General features: G+C 48.5%; 1 protein-coding gene across 1 annotated transcript in view; it reads right to left on the bottom strand.

Annotated features, from left to right (window-relative positions):
• MARCHF3 (membrane associated ring-CH-type finger 3) overlaps positions 1–19,572 on the bottom strand; it is a 135,416-nt gene that overhangs the window by 24,630 nt on the left and 91,214 nt on the right. The window contains exons 2-3 of the mRNA XM_045794818.2: positions 10,067–10,310; positions 6,929–7,133 (exon numbers count right to left, since the gene is read on the bottom strand). Of these exons, the coding sequence (XP_045650774.1) occupies positions 6,929–7,133; positions 10,067–10,254 (393 nt within the window). The 5' untranslated portion in view covers positions 10,255–10,310. The remainder of the gene's footprint in view (positions 1–6,928; positions 7,134–10,066; positions 10,311–19,572) is intronic.

Raw genomic sequence — 19,572 nt, 5'->3', positions numbered from 1 at the left:
TTTTGCATCTTTGTGTCCTCCGTGAGCCAGTGGAAGGGAGCAGCTGCGGGACCGCTGAAGGTCCTCTTCAGAACATGGATTCTAATTTGTATTTCAACCCAAGTTCACTGCAAGGATCCATACGATTTAAAATAATAGAGTCTGGTCATGTAATTCTTTGTATGCATGGAACTGGATTTTCCCTCCAAATTAATCCCTTACCCACAGTGGATGGGCTGAAAACACAGGCACCGAGCAGTTAGCTCCCTCCTGTCTGGCACGACCACGTGAGCACTTCGGTTGGCTTGCTTTTTTAATGAAGCGATTTTTAATGAAGCAAGCTGTGAATTTAATAGACACCTTAAAACAGCTTCTTTGTAACTGAGCTTTAAGTAACGAAGCAACTGCCAAATTAGCCACCAGAACCAAGACGAAAATTCAAGACTGAACAACTATAGGGTGGAGGCTCTCAGGCCTGAGGTCAGCAAGGATGGTGCCCTTGCGGCCTGTCCAGAGACCTTACCCGAGGTTTAGGAAGTGTCTGGCCAACACTAAGCGGAGCTGTAAGTGCCAGGTACGGAACTGCTGTTGTTTCAGCCCCGTCCATGCTGGTGCACCGTCTCTTCGTGGTTCATTTGCCTTGTGATTCTGAACCAGCCGTTCCAGCTCACTTGTGATGTGGGAACAGTAGGAGGGAGATGTGTAGGTTCAGTCTAAACTAACCTGAAAGAAAGATGCTGGTAGGAAAAAAGGTGCTTGTACTATCAGGAAACTCTGACGGGTGGAAGAAATCACCCAATTTTGCAATCCCAAATGTAAATGGCCAGCAGATAATACAACAGGGTGAAGGGTGCTGGGTGGGTATAAGCAAGAGGCAAGGCCTGGATGAACTGGGAGAGCTTATCCTTCCTACAGGCATTCCAATTCCTGTAAAAAAAAAGAGTGTTGGGACGTCTGGGTGGCTCAGTCGGTTAAGAGTCTGCCTTTGGCTCAGGTCATGGTTCCAAGGTCCTGGGACTGAGCCCCATGGTCGGAGGGGCTCCCTGCTGAGCGGGCAGCCTGCTCCCTCATGCTCTTTCTTGCTCTCAAATATATAGACAAAAATCTTTAAAAAACATAAAATTAAATTTTCAAAAAAAGTGTTGAAGCAAAAAGCACACCTGTGTGCATCAGTGAGCCAGCCGGTTTGTGAGCTCTGCCTTACGTGGCTGGTGAGGAGCTAATGCATACAGAGGAGAAATGACTTGCCCAAGTTCTCAGTGCAGGCCGTGGGCGGCCAGCCCAGGGTGACATACACTACAGTTACAGGCCAGTGGCCAGGGTACAGATGTTAAGTCCTGCTTGGCTAAGTCACGGGCTGGATTTCACTGAGTGGGAGGGCCTCCTTTCTCGTATCTCCAACATACACACGAGGTTCCTCAGCACGCTCCCCTTTCTTCATCTTCCATGCTGCAAGTCCTTGCTCTGCCTTGTGAGCCTCAGCCTCCCCTGGAGCGGGTCAGACAGCTGCCTCCGGTTAGGAGGGACCAGGAAGCCTGGGGGCAGAGCGGGAGGAACCCGTGCTGACCCGCCCTGAGCTCAGGTGGAGGCGGTTAGCCCGGGAGTGAGAGTGAGAAGTGGGAGCTCCTGGCGGTTTCAGCCAAAGCCCTCCCATCCCACTCCGCAGACGCCACGGTGTGACCTCGTCGTCCCTGGTGTCCCTTCGGAACAGGACCCGGAGTAGGAGGAAGAAGCCGAGAGCAGTGCATGAGCCTTTCTTCTTTCTCGCCAAGGGAGTCCGCCTCACGGAGCCACGGTAAACCTGTGTCTTCATCTCCCGAATGTTTAATACGAGTTTTCCTCTCCAGGACCACGGTGCCGTGTTTGTGTAGTGCTGGGATTCCTAAAAGCTTGGCAGAGGCTAGCTGGGCTGGAGGCTTTCCGATTCGACCCCCTCCGCCCTACTCCCAACCACACTTTTCTAACTTGGGCCAGCGGTTTCCTGCAGAGGCCTGGCGTGTGTTTTCCTTACCGCCTGGCGTGCCTACGGGGCTGTAATCCCTGCCCTTCCGCCAAACCTGACTGAGCACCGGCCAGGGAGTGGGAGCCAGGTTGGGTCAGAATCTCGTTGTGTGCTGTGTGGCGCAAAGCTGTGTCGCTGGTGTGTCTCCTGGAAGACCTTGTCCGGCCGGGTCTGGCTTGAACCGTAAGGCCATGGTGCCACCTTCTGAGATTTATAACCACAGGCCCAAAGGACGGCATACGGTTTGCGGTTGGGGGAGGGGAGGCTCTCTGTTCGTGCGTGGACTTAAAGAGCTGGTGCTTCTGCAGTGCCTGTCACGTGTGTGATCCCGGTCCCGCCCCCTTCCTTGCTAGGCTCGCTCGTGAGCTGGCGTGAGGAGGGGAGCTTGCCTGCCTGCCTTCGAAGAGTGGCGTGGGCAGTGCGCACGCCTGGGAAGCTCCTCGAATGCCTTTATGTCCCCTGCGGTATCATTCCCTAATTACCCCGATGCTACAAGGGCTCGCTGATGGGAATTTGCCTGCTTCGAAACCCAAAGCTCATGTTTTTACTTAAACGGATATATTAAAAAGCAAACCCAACCCCAACCCACTGTAAGAAGAGCCAAGCAATGTCGCCACCTTAAGCCTGATACATACTTATTAAGAGGGTTTGAGGGAAGTCTTAAATCTATTAAATAGCAAATGCCGAGGTACAAAGTGGTTTCTCCACGGCCGTTCAGCTCCGCTTCCTGCTGCGGGGCCCGAGATTACTCTGAATCCAGGGCACACTTTAGAAACATTTTCCTCTAGTGACTTAAAAATATGTATCTATCATAAATAAAAAGTTTAGGGAAAAATAAACCCTTAAGCCTCCTCTCTCTAGCTTTACATCCCATTATTCTGAGTAACTGATACGTGTGAAAACATTCTCAGTTTCAGTTTCGCTCAACCTCTGAGTCGCAGGGAACAGCTTTTAAATTGTTCCTCCCATTCTTATCAGTCAGCTGGGTCTGTGTAAAGGAACTAGGAATATGGAAACCTAATCACTCCCTCTATGAAAAATCACCACGTCTCCCTGATCAGAGGAAGAGCAGATCCTAGGAAGCCTTTCTTCGCCTCAGATTTGCACCATTTCCTGGCTCTTTCCTTTTCATCAGGATGGTGCTGAGCTGATGTATTACTTTGTAAGTCTCCGGGCGAGGGTGGGTGTTGCTGATACATGTCCTAGGAAAGCCCAGTGCCAGATACTCCTATCAGTGGAAACTCATGTTGCCAGCACGCTGCTTACACATAATAAGATGGGTTTCCTTGGCAAACCGCGCCATCAGATACGTGATCACCACGGTAGGCGGGAGGCAAGGCACACGTTTTGGGGAACGCATCATGGTACTTTTATTGGCTTTCTGTATTTTTCCCTTTGTTGTAAAAGAATGGTATCAGAGTTCAATTTACAGAGAGATGAGGAAAACTGAAAATGAGCAGGAAGGAGCCCATAAAACCACCCAGGCTGGTCATTCAGCCAATCCTTTTATGGTTAGTGGATGTCTATTTACTGCGTTCTACCAGGTCATTATTCTTGGGGATAATTTATCTGACAAACTGCCACTGGGTAAATTTTCCATCATCAGTGAAAAAGACGTCGCCTTCAGAGGAGAGAAGTGCTGTCCGTGGAGGTGTGAGATGTATGCACGTTGGATCAGCTCTTCCTTTTTGCTCCGTACAGTGTGGATGCTTCCCTTTCAAGCTTTGCCTGATCGACACAGACCTGAAGAGATTTACATAAGCCGGACTAGAGGAAATTCACCCACATCTGAATAAACCAGATGATCACAATGTAGCTCTCTTGGGTTGAAACTAGCTCTTGTTACACTGGCTGATTTAGCAGCGGAAAAAAAAAAAGGTAAACAATAAAAAAAATTTAGGATATAGAATTGGCCACGAATTTACCAGAGGACACTACATGATTTAGTCTGCCCATGGAGGGAGGGAGGTTAGTAGATAGGCACACACACAATCATCTTATCAAGGTATAGATCACATAGCGAAGAATGTCCTCATTCTTAAGTGTGGAATGTATTTTTTGAAAGTATTTATAGAGACTAAGGATATCATGGAGAGCCCCTAGCTCACGTTCCCCCCTACTGCAGCCCTGAGAAACTGAGCTGTATGTCTCACAGATGGGCACTGGTTAAGTGAGGACGTGATGGCCAGGTTGGAGGCGCTAATACAAACCAGCCCACCGATTTGGCCATTATAAGTCGAAACTTGTAGGCAGAAACCCTGGGTTTCTGTGAAAAATGAACAGCTGCTGGCCTCAGACAATGCAGGAAAAGAAGGGAAAGGGCGGTGTTTTCCGAACAGCGGTGGAGATCAGGAGGAGGAGGGCTATGTTGAATTAAGGACTGGGGGAGTTTCCTGAACAGTGGGAGTTTGAGGTGTGACAGTGATTCCGACCAACGTTAACACCTGGGTGCTGACAAATAACATTTATAAATGACTTTTTCAACCACTTCCTCTAGCAAACAAGAAGCTGTTATTATCACATTGATTTTGAAATTCAATGTTATAGAATTTTCTTGCTTTAATGAGAAGGCAGATCCAACTGGTGGATACAGTAATGATTAGAGCAATTGAAAGAGTGCAAATGAGAAATAAAGTAACAATACTCCCGATGCTTAACCCAAATAGGCGGGTTTTGCTGATTTTCCAAAAAAGATGCATGGCTATCTCGAGATAAAAATATGAAGCAAAGCTCAGTGTGGATAAACCTGCCCTTTGGTAAGAGTGGAAGAGTCAATTAGAAATGTCATTTGTTGAGAAATCTGCCTGCACCTGGTTCTCATTTGTCCTCCAGCTGAGAAACCAAAGACAACTTCTTTTTATTGCTTGTGGTCAAACAGCAAGTTCATTTCGCCATGGGATGATCAAACGGCCAGCCTCCCCCGGCTTGAGAAGGTTTGCCTTTCACTTTCAACTTGTTCAATCATCATTAACTCTGAAAAATGTCACATTCCATTTGTGCAATGAAAATTTCACCACCGGTGACCGTTTGGGTGAAGTTTTTGTAGGCAAGGCCCTAAATCTTACAGAGCACCTCACACATTCTCAAGGTCATTTGCCACGATTCCTCGTGTAATGACGGCTGCCTAAGATCCCAGAGTCTATGGCCAAGCTTAGTTAGGCAGTTTTGAGGAACCTCTGTGTGTGGGTGCATGTTTTCCTCTCTGAGATGCAAGGGGTTCACCGGGTGATTCGACACCAGCTAGTTAGCTGGGCAAAACCAACATGTGTGCATGTGAGCACACACGGATGTGCGCGCGCACACACACACACACACACACACACTGGGGTTTTTACCAAGCGAAAATAAAGAGTCTTCTTTACTGGGGAGGTTAACAGTAAAGACCACTGGATTGTAGGCCTTTTGAAACAGTGTTGTGTTTTTGTGTTTTGTTTTATTTTTACTCTGGGAAGCTAGCTTCCCGGGAGAAGGTGCAATATCAACTTGGGGAGGTTCCAGAAATTTCTGGAAAGGAGAACTAGGCTTCTTTTTAACTTTTGGCTTTGGGCTTGAGAAACCTTCACCTCCCTTGTTTATCGTTTAATTATACCTACCCCCCCCCGCCCCCACCTCTGCAGAGAAGTTCTGAAATGTAAATCCCAGGGAATGTGGCATGGGGCCAGATCCCTGATGGGCACTCTGCAAATAGGAATTTCTGATAGTGGAATTCAAGCAGCAAGACCACTAAGTTAAGAGGTCACTCAATCTGGAGTCTTAAAGCAGAGGGTGTGTTGAGGCAAGTCAAATAAATTTTATGCTATTTGGCAAGTAAGTCGTAGCTAAAACAGGCCCAAGTTTACAGGTCCTGATTAAATTTTCAAGGTCAAACTGGAGAGCAGGTGTATGTAGAGCTCTCCAGAGCCTTAAGTGCCGAGGCGCAAACGTCCTGTTTTAAATAGTCTCCAAGAAGGGCGTCTTGATTTCTAGCTTTAGTTTAATGCCAAAGTTCTGCTGGGTCAGCTGCTGAAAGAAGGGGGAGGGTTATCAGCGGGTCTGGATTAGAGGCCCGTAATTTTGGTTTCGGGTCTCTTTCAATTAGCTCTGGCTCATAATATATTAGAACACTTATTGTTGCTCACATCCAGTTTTTAATTGACTAGTCGAACTTGAGGGTAGGAAAGAGGGCATAATAGTCTAATGATATTTTCCACTGCTTCTAGCTAATATAGGACGAGACCCTTGGTTTAAAGTAGAAATGTGTGGCTCCTAAAATATGACAGTGTCCTGCCATTTTAATGGCTGGGTTGAAATGCCTGCCTTTTAAAGAAAAGAGATTCCAATTCTAGGTTATTAGCTGAAAAAAGCTTGTGTAGAATTTCCTAAGAGAGATTTTTTTTTTTTTAAATTCAAACACTTGGATATGTACTTGGTATTCTAAGTGCTTTAGAAATCTTACCTCATTTACGCTTCATAGTAATTTCAAGAGGTAAAATTACTTACCTAAGGTCATGGAACTTATTCAAAGCCCGGAAGTCTGAGTCGGCATCCGTTACACTGTGCACCTCCATTTTTTCACAGTGACCTCTCAAGCTATCAACTCAAATGCCCACTTACCTGTTGCTTCAAATTGGGCAGATGGTATGCAAAGAGAAAGTGTTGGGTCTTTTTGTTCCGCTTCGCAGGGATGGGAAAAGGGAGAGCAGCTCTGTCAACTTCCCCGCTCTCCTCTCACTGACTTGCCCTCTCCTGTCTCCTCATGGAGATCACCTTTCTACTGCTGGCTCCGGAGTGAGCGTGTGAGCTGTTTCTGTCTGTGTGTCTCACACGCACACATGCACACAACACACTCACACTCACACTGCTACGGCTGTGCTTCACTGAGCTGCAACGGGTTTGTGATCCGGGCATAAAAGCAGACATCATTTGCTCATTAGAGCTAAGTTTTCAGGACATGCCCCAATTACTGACCTCCACTAACGGCCTGGGTTTGCGCTCGACTGCAAACCTGAAGTGGCAGAGTTCACAGTAGCTGGTGTTTGAGGACGACAGCCAGTGCTCCAGGCAGCTCCGATGAATTGTCCCCAAGGTCCCCGTGCATTCGCAGGGGGAGAGCAAGTCCTCTTGGCTGCTGCCCTCATGGCAGATCCTGCACATCGGCCGGTCATTGAAGGGGCTGCAAGAGAAGGAGGGGCATCTGCCAGTCACCAGGCTGGAAACCGTCACCAAGAGGATGGTCCTCCGGCTCCGTGTCCTTCAGACCTTCCCCAGCGGCAACTGCTCAAACAGACACCTGCTTTAAGACCCTAGATGTACACTCCGTGTACATGGCAGTGGGGGCTGGGGTCCTTGGGTACCTCCTTTTGCCAATATAAAGAAGGAGGGGGTGGCCCAGGGCCAAAAGTGGGTGAAAGTGAGCAGCACCTTATTTTGTCTTGGACGCGGATGCTGTTCAGGCAAACTGCCAATCAAAAAATCAGAACTATCCTCACCGTTAAAAACGGAAATTGTTTTGAAATGACATCAACTGCAGTTTCTAGGCAAATCGTGTCTTTTGAACCAAACCAGGACACTTTCAAATACTCAGAGGTTCTTTTCATTTCTGCTTTCATTAGGGTGGGAGAGTAAGGGGAGGCAAGTTAACTGGCGGCCAGCTCTCGAGCCATAACACAGAAGTGCTGTCTGAGCCAGAGCGCTGAGCTGAGGGGCAGGGGATCCTTCGAGGTTCCCGAGGATGCTCTCTGGGCTGCTAAGGATACTAAGCCGAATGCAAATGACAAGTCTGTCCTACAGAGACAACCTCAGTCTGGAGCTCTGCCATTAATCTGGAAAAAGAAAAACCAGCCCTGCACGTTCCATGAAGGCACACGGCGTAGTGGTTCATGGGCAGGCTCTGGAGTTCCGCTGCCTGGGCTTGAACCCCAGCTCTGCTGCCTACCAGTTGGCTAATGTGGTGCAAGTAATGTCATCTCTCTGCACTTTAGTTCCCTCCTCTCTAAAATAGGTGCAAGGAGTGGTGCCTTCCTCAGAGATGATGTGAGGATGAGAAAAGGTCGTCCAAATCCGAAGCTTAGAATAAGGACCAGCATGTAGTAAATGTGGGACTATTTTCACTTGTAGGGAAACACAGGTCAGGGAAAATCAAATGATGTAGTGCTCATCAGGGATGTTAGTGGCCAATGAAGGGCTCAAACGAAGATGGTCTCCGCTCCCTGTGCGTACTGTGTCTTGTGAGAGGGCCGTTCCTTTCTGATCGATATCATCTTATATCGCTTCTCATATTGTCCTTTATTGGGCATTTGGTTTTACACTATGTGATCACTGTATGTGCCCGCCTGAGGACCCGCCTCTCTACCTGCCCCCGCCCAACCGGGACGCATTGCTCTCTACCTGTCCCCGCCCGACCCCGACCCATCGCTCTCTACCTGCCCCCGCCTGACCTGGACCCATCGCTCTCTTTGACACCATCTATTTGCCAAATGGAAACAGCCATGGAAGCACTGCTGTTGCCCAAGGGCCTTTCTGGGATGATCCTGGGAATGAGTGAAGGCTGAACAGGGATTAAAAGAAGAGAAGACTTCCTACTTGGCCAGAAGTGGGACCCACTCTTGCTCAAAGCTGGGAGAAGGAAGCTGAAGGAGTTGATTTTTTTCTCTGACTGTTCCTGGCTCCTTCATTCCTACTGAGCCAAATGGATGTGAAAGTCAAAAATCATCTGGTTTACATGACCACGTGATAGGAGAACATGTGAGAACACCCGACACACACACCCACCCACCCACCCTCGCTCACAGGTCTACCTCATCTTAGCTCTGTACCCTGTTCTTCCTGACTAAACAGGGTGTCTGAAGGCTGACGGGTGCACACGCAGTGACCTGTCTCAGTTCACAGAAGAGCTATGATGCTCATTGCCTTGTCATATTCTGAGTCCTAACCAATTGTTACAAGCTTTTCAAGAGGTGGGAAAATATATACCGATGTTTTTCTACTCTATCCCTTGGCGAGCACTGCACAGTGGGCAGTAGAAGATGCATGGGCAGCGTGTACAAGATGCTTGAGGGTTGAGTCCGTGTCTGGCGGCCACCGTGTCCAGGCTGGGACGACAGAAAAAGCTCTGGTGCTGCCAACAGTCCTGCTGCAGGTGCTTGGGCGCCTGTCTCTCTGCTGTAGGGTTTGGCTGACTCCCTCAGACCAAGGTGAGCCACTAGTGTGACTGGCCTAGAGCTTCTGGGTCAGAAGCGGTGCTGGTATCAGAGGACAGGTCCAGTGTTGATAGACATTGTACTTTCATCGATCAGAGTTATCCCTACCTATACCGACAGAAAGTTGGAGAAGCCAAGGAGCACGTATTGGCCAGGGAGCCTGTGTGTCTCAATCTGCCGTTGGGTAGCAACAGCACAAGAGAGACCTCCAGGGACAAAGTGCTGGCCTGGGTGAGCCATCTCTAGGCTGTTTAGAACCTTTGGCCTTGCTTTGGTTCCTCATTCAGGGGAGACGAGCTGTGGCGGTGTGAACAAAAGTACCTCGAAGGGCAGGGTGTGTTGGGAAGGATCAGGAGTGGGGGGCCCATGGGGCACAAAGGAGGGGGCCACAGAAGAGACCCCCACGGGGGGACGTGCCAGAGAAGAGATCACCTGGGAAGAAGGCCTGGGGGGTGCTCCCACCAGGCGGTGCTGATTGGCACAAGCACCAAGACTGTCCCTTCAGAAGTTGTGCCCACAAGTTCAATCACTTTGGCTCTGTCATCTGAAATCAAGAGCCTCCTTCCTTCCATCCTAACAAAGGGCTACCTCTGTGAGCGCCTGGCGACAAGAGTGTAATTACCATAGCGATGTCCACATAACAAATGTAAAGAAAGCGACCCTGTGTCTCGTGGGATCTTTCCCTGCCTGGCTTTCTCTGCAAGTGTGACTTGAAGTGGAAAACTCAACAAGGTGAATTTTAGCTTTCTGCCCCATCGCTATAGAAACGGTGCCGCGAGAACTTGGGTGGCACCTCCTCTCACCTGACACAAAGACCTGAGCGCTAATTACGTTCCCTCTGGCAGTTTCCATCTGACGGAGTCCTCCGGATCAATTACAGATTCAATTATTTTAATAACGGTACTACCTCTGGGTGGCAAGAGTCCGCACCACTGTTGACAGCAGCTGCCCGTCCTTGGCCGAAACTTGCATGACATACTGCGGCTGCCCATTCACTAGGCTGCCACAATCCTCCACCGTCTTCACCACGGGCGCAGCCGAGCTGGTGCAGTCTGGCAGCACTTCGGGCAGGTGACTGCAGCGGCTGGTTGTCATGGTAACAGACAGCAATTACTCTGCTAATGGCTTCCACATTCATACAGGATTTCCATCTAGGAGAGATCACAAAACAGTTTACTTGGGCAGGGTAGTTAACAGAAAATGGGGGAATTACAGGCCACCCACATCATCATGTCATTATTTAATACAAATAACAGGGGGAGCCTAGACGTGGCGCGTTATCTTGTTACCATGTAAGGCACGCATGCACGCGTGCACGCACACACACAGCCCGCGAGAGACAGTGGACGTGCTTATGAGCGAGACAGCGAGCGTGTCGGTGTACATAAACATTTAGGAGCCCTGCTCTTGGGGGGGGGGTGCGATGGCTCTGGAGCCAGATCTGAAGAGGAGATATGCAGTTCTCCTGCCCTGTTGCCAGAGAAGCATAAGTCTTTGTTGACACTCTCTCAAAGTTACTAGAATCATTATTAAAACCGTTCGCAACTCTTTTTTCTTGTAAGCAATTTAGTCTCCATTCAGCTTCATTCTGAGAAGCTAAGATTAAAAACCAAGGGAAAGGGGGGGGGGAAGACGCTGGCTAAGTAGGAGCTTCTAGGACAATATTGGCCAGAATGGATCAATGAACGTCCACCTTTCTGACTGTTGCCATATCAGTGTCCCATGATACAATTATCTACTTAATATATCTTGACAATTAGCTTCCTTTAAAAACTTAACCTATTTTAGCCTTGTCTTCAGTAGTTATTCATGGAAAGTGATTAGTTGGATGAGCCCGTTACATTTTTTCTTAATGGACATCACAATCAAAACACTAGAATTGAGTCTTTGGTGGTGTAATACTGTGTTATCATAGAGGATCACACAGGAGAATGCAAGAAATGAGGATGGATGGGACCTCCACTGCCTGTTAAAAGCAATCCATTCCCTGACACACAGCCTGTCACATAGCCTGCAAGGAATTCTGTCCCTGATCGGGGTGGTGTGGGCTTGAACTGGACCTCAGATTCAAAGCCTTCGGACCCACTGGTGTGTGGACCCACTGCTTCCAGTAATAAGTCTGCTTGTGATGCAAGAAAGATAGAGGTCTTAACAGAAACTCGAAGGAGTTGCATCGCACTTTTAGACATACAGCTGTTTCTGCCCAGCCTGCTTACGTCAAGCTCCACGGAGCCCAACTCGGCCTGGACTCTGTAGAGAGACGCAGGACTGGTTGATGGACTGAATTCACATCAGTAAGCAGACTGGATGCTAAGGCCCCAAATTGAAGTAAATCCACCCCAAACCCCAGGAGGATTTTTGGAATTCCTCAAAGGATTGTCTTCTAGCTCTTTCTCCTAGGTATTATATAGTACTTGACCTCTGTGGGTCTGGAAAACAGGATCTTCCCGACTTCCAGAACAATGTGCATCAACTGGACATTCTTAGGATGAGAACACAGTGTTTGCAGATGAACTTGAACTGACGCCCTCCCTCCCAGCATGCACATGTCCGGGAGGCCTAACCATTGGAGACAGTTGGATGGGAAGGGAATCCCCTCCTTGCTGCTGTGGTGTCTGGCTGGCCTCGCTCTAGCATGTTCCCGTTCCTGTCCTTGGCTGCCACAAAGCCTCTCCGCGTTTGTGGTCTGCTCTCTGCCGGGACACCTTTGGAACCTGGCTATGGGGCAGGGGTTATGGACACCAGCCCTGGTCTGAGGCCTGACGTGGGGACAGAGGCAGAATTGCCTCTGCTGCGTCATTGTCACGATTGTGGTGGGCTTCTCAACCACCAGGCAGGAAGCATTCAAGGATGCTATTGGATAATTAGCTAGTTTAGTTTTGCTTTTCAAATAAGATTTGTTGCCTTTCTTTCTTTCTTTCTTTTTTTTTTTACATTGCCAAAGCCAGAAATGTATGTTAGAGAAAGTACAGGAAAGTACAAGGAAAACAACACAACTCACTCATAATCCCACCACTCGGATAACCAAAGTAAACTTTCGGGATGGATGTCTTTCTAATTTTTGGCATAGTTGACAGGGTGGAGTTGATTTGTCACAGATGCCAATTTTTTTTTTTTTTAATAACTGAGTTGTGGTAGCTCTCAGGCCACAGAACAAAAGGATGTTCAAAGTCCAGCTTCTAAAACTGTGTCTGATACCCCTCCCCTGGCCTGCTCTTATAAAACCCCATTGACATGATTTTAAATTCTCATAATGCCTCCCAGTCACCAAGTGTAACTTCCTGGCACCGCTCTCTTGCTTCACAAGGCAGCCATAGATTAAGAGCCAGGGGTGTGCTGGCAGGAAAAGCAGACACAGTGACCTTCTTGCCGCATGGAATCATTATGTCTGGATGCACTCTGAGAGTCTATTTTCGGGTTTTGCATAACTTCAACTCACAGGACCAAATGCTCCTCCCGGTGCTCGATGGAACGGGACGGAGGCGGAGGAGGGATGCATAGAGGGAGAAAAGGAGACCAGGGCTATCAGGAGTTAGACTACCCTAGTGAAGGGCCATCACTCAGGCACACGATGTCCTCAAGTTCAGTCGCTTATAACCCAGATTAAGTTCTCATCAAAGGAAGCAGTTCTAAATGCATGACCTAAATCTGCAATAAAATGCCCTTAAGACAATTCTAGAAGTAGAGTCCCCATTAAACTTATTTTATATCTGTAATTTCACTTCTGGGTGATATACTTCATTTCATTTCTCTCCTCAAAGGCAAAAGGGATAGCACTGGCCACCTGATCAGTTTATTCCCTTCACAGTGGGTGCCGGGCACAGAGTAGGGCTCGAAGCAACAGAAGGCTCCTCTACCTTGCCTCCTCCTCTTGGGCCATCTCTTCAGAGCCCTGAACCCCACTTGGGACCTGCCTGATGGGACACTCCAGTCTAACACTCACTGAAGAACATACCGGCGTATTCACTGACCGCCATGCACCCTGAGATACCAAGACTGGCACGCCCGTGATGGGTTCCCATGCTTCTAAGAGACCATGTCTTGAATTGCAAATGGGGTGGGAAGGGTAACTAGAGCATCGGCCCTTGAGGCTGTGGTGGGAAGGGCTGAGTTGGTTCCGACCCCACAAGAGTGGGTCTCATCAATCCTCAGGTGGAGGAGGAGAGATGGGAGCGCGCTCTCCCCATTCTCAGTCAGAAGGAGGCCTGGACTGGGCCTGGGGCAGCAGTGGGCCTCTGCAGGACGCGTGCGCCAATTGGCATGCATGTGTTGCACCTGGGGCAGCGACAAATGGCCCGCTGCATTTCCCTGTCTCCTTCAGAGCCACCTGGGAAAACAGCAGGCTGTTGCTGTGGATGCTAGAAAGAGCTGAGCTGTCGGTTTGCAGCCTAACTGGGCTTCCACTGATCTTCCTGCAAAATTTCAAGCACCATTCCACTGCTTTCTTATCAACACTGCTGCTCTTGTGGGAGAGTATCTTCCTAGTTCACCCAAGAATTCGGCTCTTGGGGATTTCTCAGGACAAAAACACCATGCCGGTGGGGGGTGGCGTGTCTCTGTAAACTTGCACATCAGATTGCACCGGTAGGACAGGTCCTTTGTTGGCCAGGCTTGACTCCTCGTCTAATTGCTTTCTCAGGCTGCGAATAAAACAGGATTTGGCACTGGCCAAATCCAGCTGCACACAGTGAAAAGGGTGGCGCTAGTTGGAGGATAGGGAGACAGCAAAAGAGGAGGGAGTGGCTCCATGAAAGAAAGCCTGATGAGACCATTGTTAAGATACAAAAGCCCTGTCTGTTACACTGTGACCCCTTTAAAGGACAGAGTACAGGTTTTACCAAAGCAAGGACTCAACCAGCCTGCAGCTAATCGTTGCCGTGTTTCTGAACAGTCTGCCTTGGGTCAGTGATTTCCATGGGAACATCGCTGGCACCATGAGGATGCGTCCAGAGGATGTGGGGAGGGGAAGGAGGGGGGCTCTTTTCACCTCCCCTGGCCCCAGTAGCCACTGAAACCTCCCTGAGGATCGCAGAGTTAGGGGAGAAAGCTCAGTTCTCAGAGGCAGGCCCCCCAAGCCGGCACCTTGGCTCAGCACTCACCGGGGTCAGTCACTCAGCGTCTCAGCCGTGGCTGAGATTTCTCGCATATTAGGAATGAAGGTATTAATACTTCCCGAGCCACTTGGTCTGTTGGGTTGTTGGTGAGGCCTCAAATAATACATGTGAACATGCTTTGGGAACTGGACAGAGCCACAGGCAGAGAATTACTGTCCCATTAACCTTCCTTCCCGCTCTTTCTGTAGGCTGAGCTGCACCTCGCTTCTGTCTTCAAAAACCGTCTCGCCCATGGCTGGTGAGCTGCTGCCACGCTGTACTTCTGGATCATGCTTGAGCTCTGACCTTGAACCACTCCGTCCCATTGGCAGGTAGCACGCAGGCACCTTCTTCCCTGTACGTCTCCTTCTCCTCGTGCTCCCCAGCCCTGTCTGTTCAGATCCCTAAATACAGGGTTTCACTTGTCTGTGAAAATGTTTAGTGAAGGGACATGGTGAGAACCTGCTATTAGGCTGGAGATCCCTGGGTCTATATGTTACAGCTGCCACTGTGATCTCAGCTTATCTAGCACATGATAAATATACTGGAAAATAAAATGCAAGCCACGCCCAAGTGCCTTTTCAGGCCTGTTTCCATCAGAACTGTACTTTCAGTGACAGTCAACTTTAATCTCTTAGAATTAGGACAACAAGGCTGTTTCGGGGAGGAATCTGTTAAGCTTGTATCTCTGTTGGGCGGGGTACAAATGACCATAGGGATTAAAGGTAAAAATCAGAGTTTAAGGGTATGTGTGTTAGCGGCACTGAGCAGGCCCCAAGCCTGGGGGGGGGGGGCAGTGTGCGGCAAGTATGGACCTCCAAATTCGACCCTCATAATTCCAGAGATTTTTAAGAAGTAGGCTCCTCAGGTCTCAGTAGTTCTAGAAGGGTCCTCTGTCACCCCCACAATCAAAGTTGGTCAACAAAGCAAATCCAAGAAGCAAATTTATTCATTCTTTCATCCACTCCAAGAAATTTTTTTTTTTTTTAAAGAAATTACTGGATATTCCTTTAAGGTTTCTGATGGCGCAGAGTCCAGCCATTTCAAGTCTAGTTTTACATTTCCCGAGAAATGTTCCGCAGACCCTCTTAGGGGCTGCAGAGCCACAAGGACACGGCACCTTTCCACCAGCCATCGTGCCCTTGCTTACTTAGGGGACACTGCCCTAAATTTGGGGGAATGGCTAGATGTCGTTCCCCTCCCACAGAGTTGCACATCATTAACACTGGTCCAGGATTCAGAAGCCTGACCTCAGTTTTACATGAGCAAATCTGCTTCAGGAAGCATCTCTAAAATGTCCCTTAGCCTTCTTAGAGGGGCTGCATACGCAGGGAGCAAGGCCTCCTCAGTGAGACCCATGAATGGGCAGTCCACGTCGGTGGTTGAAACGAGGGGGAAAAAAAAGCAATAATGGCCTGTCCAGGAACTTTCCCCTCTGAGGGAGACTTTTAGCCTCTGAATTCTAAGAACAGTCTCTGAGAATAGGAATGCTCTTTGATAGAACATTTCCCTGGCTTTCGAGGCATGTTATAAGCAGACAGTGCCCTGCATGCCTGATGAACTGACCTGGAGTTTCCTGAATGTGCACAGAAAATGAAGCAGGTGGGAAATCACACACTGACCTTCCTTTTCCAATGAAAATGGAGCAAATGACTAATTTCAAAACCATTAACATGTAAAAGTGGCATATTTCTTCTGAGAACAGGGCACAAAGGCTCTCCAAGGAGATTGCTGGGACATGATTACCAGCAACATTTAAGTTTTCAAAAACACGCCAAGGAGGCTATTCACTAGGAGTGTGTAGCGGGAAAGGAGCTGCTTCATTAAACTTAAATAGTCTCGGCAGGGCTGTGCTTACAGACCCACGCTACCAAATTACACGTTTCTTTTCTGGATGCTTCACTGACCGCATTATGTGGAGTGGAGAGTCTGTCATTCCAAATAAAGTGACCATCCAGGTCTTTATAAACATGTCCGTCAGGCGCTTCATGAGGCTGCAGACCGCAGCCCTGGTGGGCCCGATGGATTAAAAAAAAAAAAAAACAAAACCAAAAATACAACTTGCCTTTTTGTTTTCTCATTATTCTCCACTTATGTGTGCACTGTCACACTTGCAGAGCCGAGGAAGCAGGCGGAATGCTTGTTTCTGAGCATGAAGGAGGTTTTGATTTGGGGGGTAAAGACATTTTCTTGAGGAATGTGTAAACACCAGTGATGAACCAAGGGGGAAAAATCCAGACTAGCATAAGGCACACTGGATCTGCAGAGTTCCAATCACACAGTGTACTTTTTGAAAGTGAGAGCCAGAGTTATTTATCATTTCCCATCCGCGTTATTATTTTTGATTCTCAGCCACAAGAAGCACCAGAAGTATCAGACTAATCTTTTTTTTTTTCATTTAAAATTACTAATTTTCTCTTCAGGCAGGTAAAATCCTCTAGTTCTGCTGAAGGCAAATCAAGTAACAATTATCGTGTTTATACATATTTTTTCCCCTCAAGAAGTACTCATAAAATTAATTCGGATTTTGGAGGCTATCCATTTTTTCATTTAATTTTAATTATATAGATGAAAATGGCAATTAAAAAATCCCACAACCACCCTGTGCATTCAAAGACAGCGACAGCTGAATTACACTTATAAATAACAACGGGCTCCCGCACACACAGCCCTGCTGAGCGGGGGCGTGGAGGGGAGCAAAGCTCACTGAAGAGTTCTGGGGACTGGGGAGCAATCGGGACACATCAGAAAAGTGGAAATGACAAGTTTAAAAACAACAGAGGGGAGCAGGCAAAACAGACTAAGACGTTCACGGGACATCACCTGGAGCTGAAAAATTACAGTGCATTCTTAAAGTGATGTTCAGCGTGCCCAGTACCAAACAGCCCCCTGTCTAGCACAAGGAAAAGTGTGGAGGGTACAGCATTGCTGACCAGGATCTCTGATAATACAGGGGATGGACAGTTCAGCTATAATGAGGGCAGAATACACTCTAAGAATCGGCATCTCCCAATCTGTTGCTACGCTCAGACCTATTTTGTGCCAGCGTCCAAGTGAACACCCACCATTAAGGAAGTTGATGTGGGGGTTCATTCCCAGTTGTACCTCACTCACCCTCTTCTGTGCATATAGCCCAGTACCGGGCATACAGGTTTGCTAAATTCCTAACCGTAGCCTCCCACATCCTAGAATACAGCCAGCTGTTGGCTGATTTTAAGCCGGGGCTCCTTGGGGCTTTCCTCATGTCACCAAGACCACGGCAAGGCTGCAGTCTTACCCTTTCCCAGGACGGTGTCCAGGGTCTGCATTCTGCCAGGTGCTGGGGGCCCAGGCCTCCCTGAAGCACCTCCAGGAACCTCGAGGTCCCAAGAGACTCGGCTGCATTGCCCTCGGTTTTGGCACGAGGATAACCGAAGTCACTCAGCTTGACAGGGAATTAGGCCAAGTGCAGAGTAAGGATGAAAGCTCCTTGGATTTCGCTTTTCAGCCCTGTCTTTGGCATTACAGATGGACTCCCTATCATATGCCTCGTATTATTAGAAGCCCCCCAAATCCCATGGTGCTTTTACATGTGGTCTAGTGAGGTTCAGGGTCTCTGAGCGTCTTTGTGTTGCTTTTGTACATGTTTGGCTTTGGGGTCAGGAGCACTCTGGGGTGCCTTTAGTGGGGGCGGTGTGGGGAGAGGGGCAGAGCCCTGGCTTTTAGCTGCCACCCAACGCTTAGCAATGAAAGACAGCTCCTTGGTGCCGAGCCTCATTTTCCTCCCTGACGCTGAGGACCTGGGGTAGGTGTGTGCCTGGCATGTGGACGGCACTTGGTAACAGGTAGTGCTTAAGACTGTAGGGCAGCTGGGTCATCTTACAACAGCTGGGGGCCAAGGTGGGGACAAGAGGCTCCTTCCAGATTCTACCTCTGGATCCCCTCGCCTGGCCCATCCCCTCTGTAGTCCTCCTCGCTACCCACCCATCTGCCCTAGCAAACGTCTCATGGAGGCAGAAACGCTGACATATGCTTGGACAGTCTTGTGTAAATACAGTGAAAGAGCACGAGAACAGCCCCTGGAATTACTCTTCTCGGCCCTCAAAAACTCTGTTCCCTGCCTTTCCACTACACGCATGCCCTCACATGCATCCTCATACATGCAGAGATAAACCATAGGTTCTCTTCTAGTGCTTCCCTAAAATAAATGGGTCCAGTCTTTTAAGTCAAGATCCAAATAAGCGCAAGAAAAAAGCAACACAAGGCCCAGGGCTGAGTTACCTGAGATCACTTTATCACGTAATCTCTTCCCAGTGTATATCCTGGGTTCTTTGCATCATGAAACTGGTGGGGAATGAGGCCTCTTCCTTCCTTACTTCCTACCGTCCTCAGTGCAAAGCATTCACTGAACTCCTTCAGAGGAACCTTGGAGGAGTTGGCTTTTCTCATCTGAGCCCCCTTTTTGCTCTTGCTCCTTTGGCTGCGTGGCCCAGCTCACCGCACATCTTGGTGTCAGTCCCCACGTCTCCCATAGTGCCCACCCGTTGGAGCATCACCTTAATTTAATTTTTTAAAAAATATTTATTTGTCAGAGAGAGAAAGAGAGCACAAGCAGGGGGAGCGGTAGGCAGAGGGAGAAGCAGGCTCCCCGCTGAGCAGAGAGCCCGATTCGGGACTGGATCCCAGGACCCTGGGATCATGACTTGAGCCAAAGGCAGATGCTTCACTGACTGAGCCACCCAGGTGCCCCAGAGCATCACCTTGAATCGGACTTTTTCAGTGTGATCACCAGCGTGCTCTGTCCCCGAGCCTCCCAAGCAGGCTAGCATCTTTAGCGCCTGTTAGAAAGAGCCTGGCACATCAGCTTACACGGAGAACGTCTTCCACCAGAACGTCCCCATGGGCCCTGCAGCAGCTCAGCAAGAAGGTCCTGAATCAAATACCTTGTCTGCTCATTTCTTTGTATCTCCAGCCCTGCCAGAAAGAATGAGTTTCCTTAACCTGATCCAGCCTGTTTGACAGAAACAAATCAACTTCATACGGACACGGAATTAAATTCTTATCTAAGATAAAACAGTCACATATTATGCAGAGGCCGACCTTTACTTTTACATTTTCATCTGATGGGTTTTCCTTCAGAACAAACAAACAAAAAAACCAAAAAACAAATTACACTATTAATAGCAATAGTGTGAGTATATTTTTCTATTTTCATAGCACTACTCATTTTCATTCGTTAAGTGCTTAATAAGTGCAGTGGGTCTTTACTGCCTTCCAGGGTGAAAATAACTGTTATACCCCCATGGAGCTCATTCATTTGCTTTATGGGCTAAAAAAGCTC

This window comes from Ursus americanus, chromosome 5 (assembly GCF_024610735.1).
Source record: "Ursus americanus isolate L20-20 chromosome 5, mUrsAme1.1.p, whole genome shotgun sequence".
Classification (NCBI taxonomy): domain Eukaryota; kingdom Metazoa; phylum Chordata; class Mammalia; order Carnivora; family Ursidae; genus Ursus; species Ursus americanus.
The sequence above is the reverse complement of the archived record's forward strand: the minus strand, read 5'-3'. Positions and strand labels throughout refer to the sequence as shown.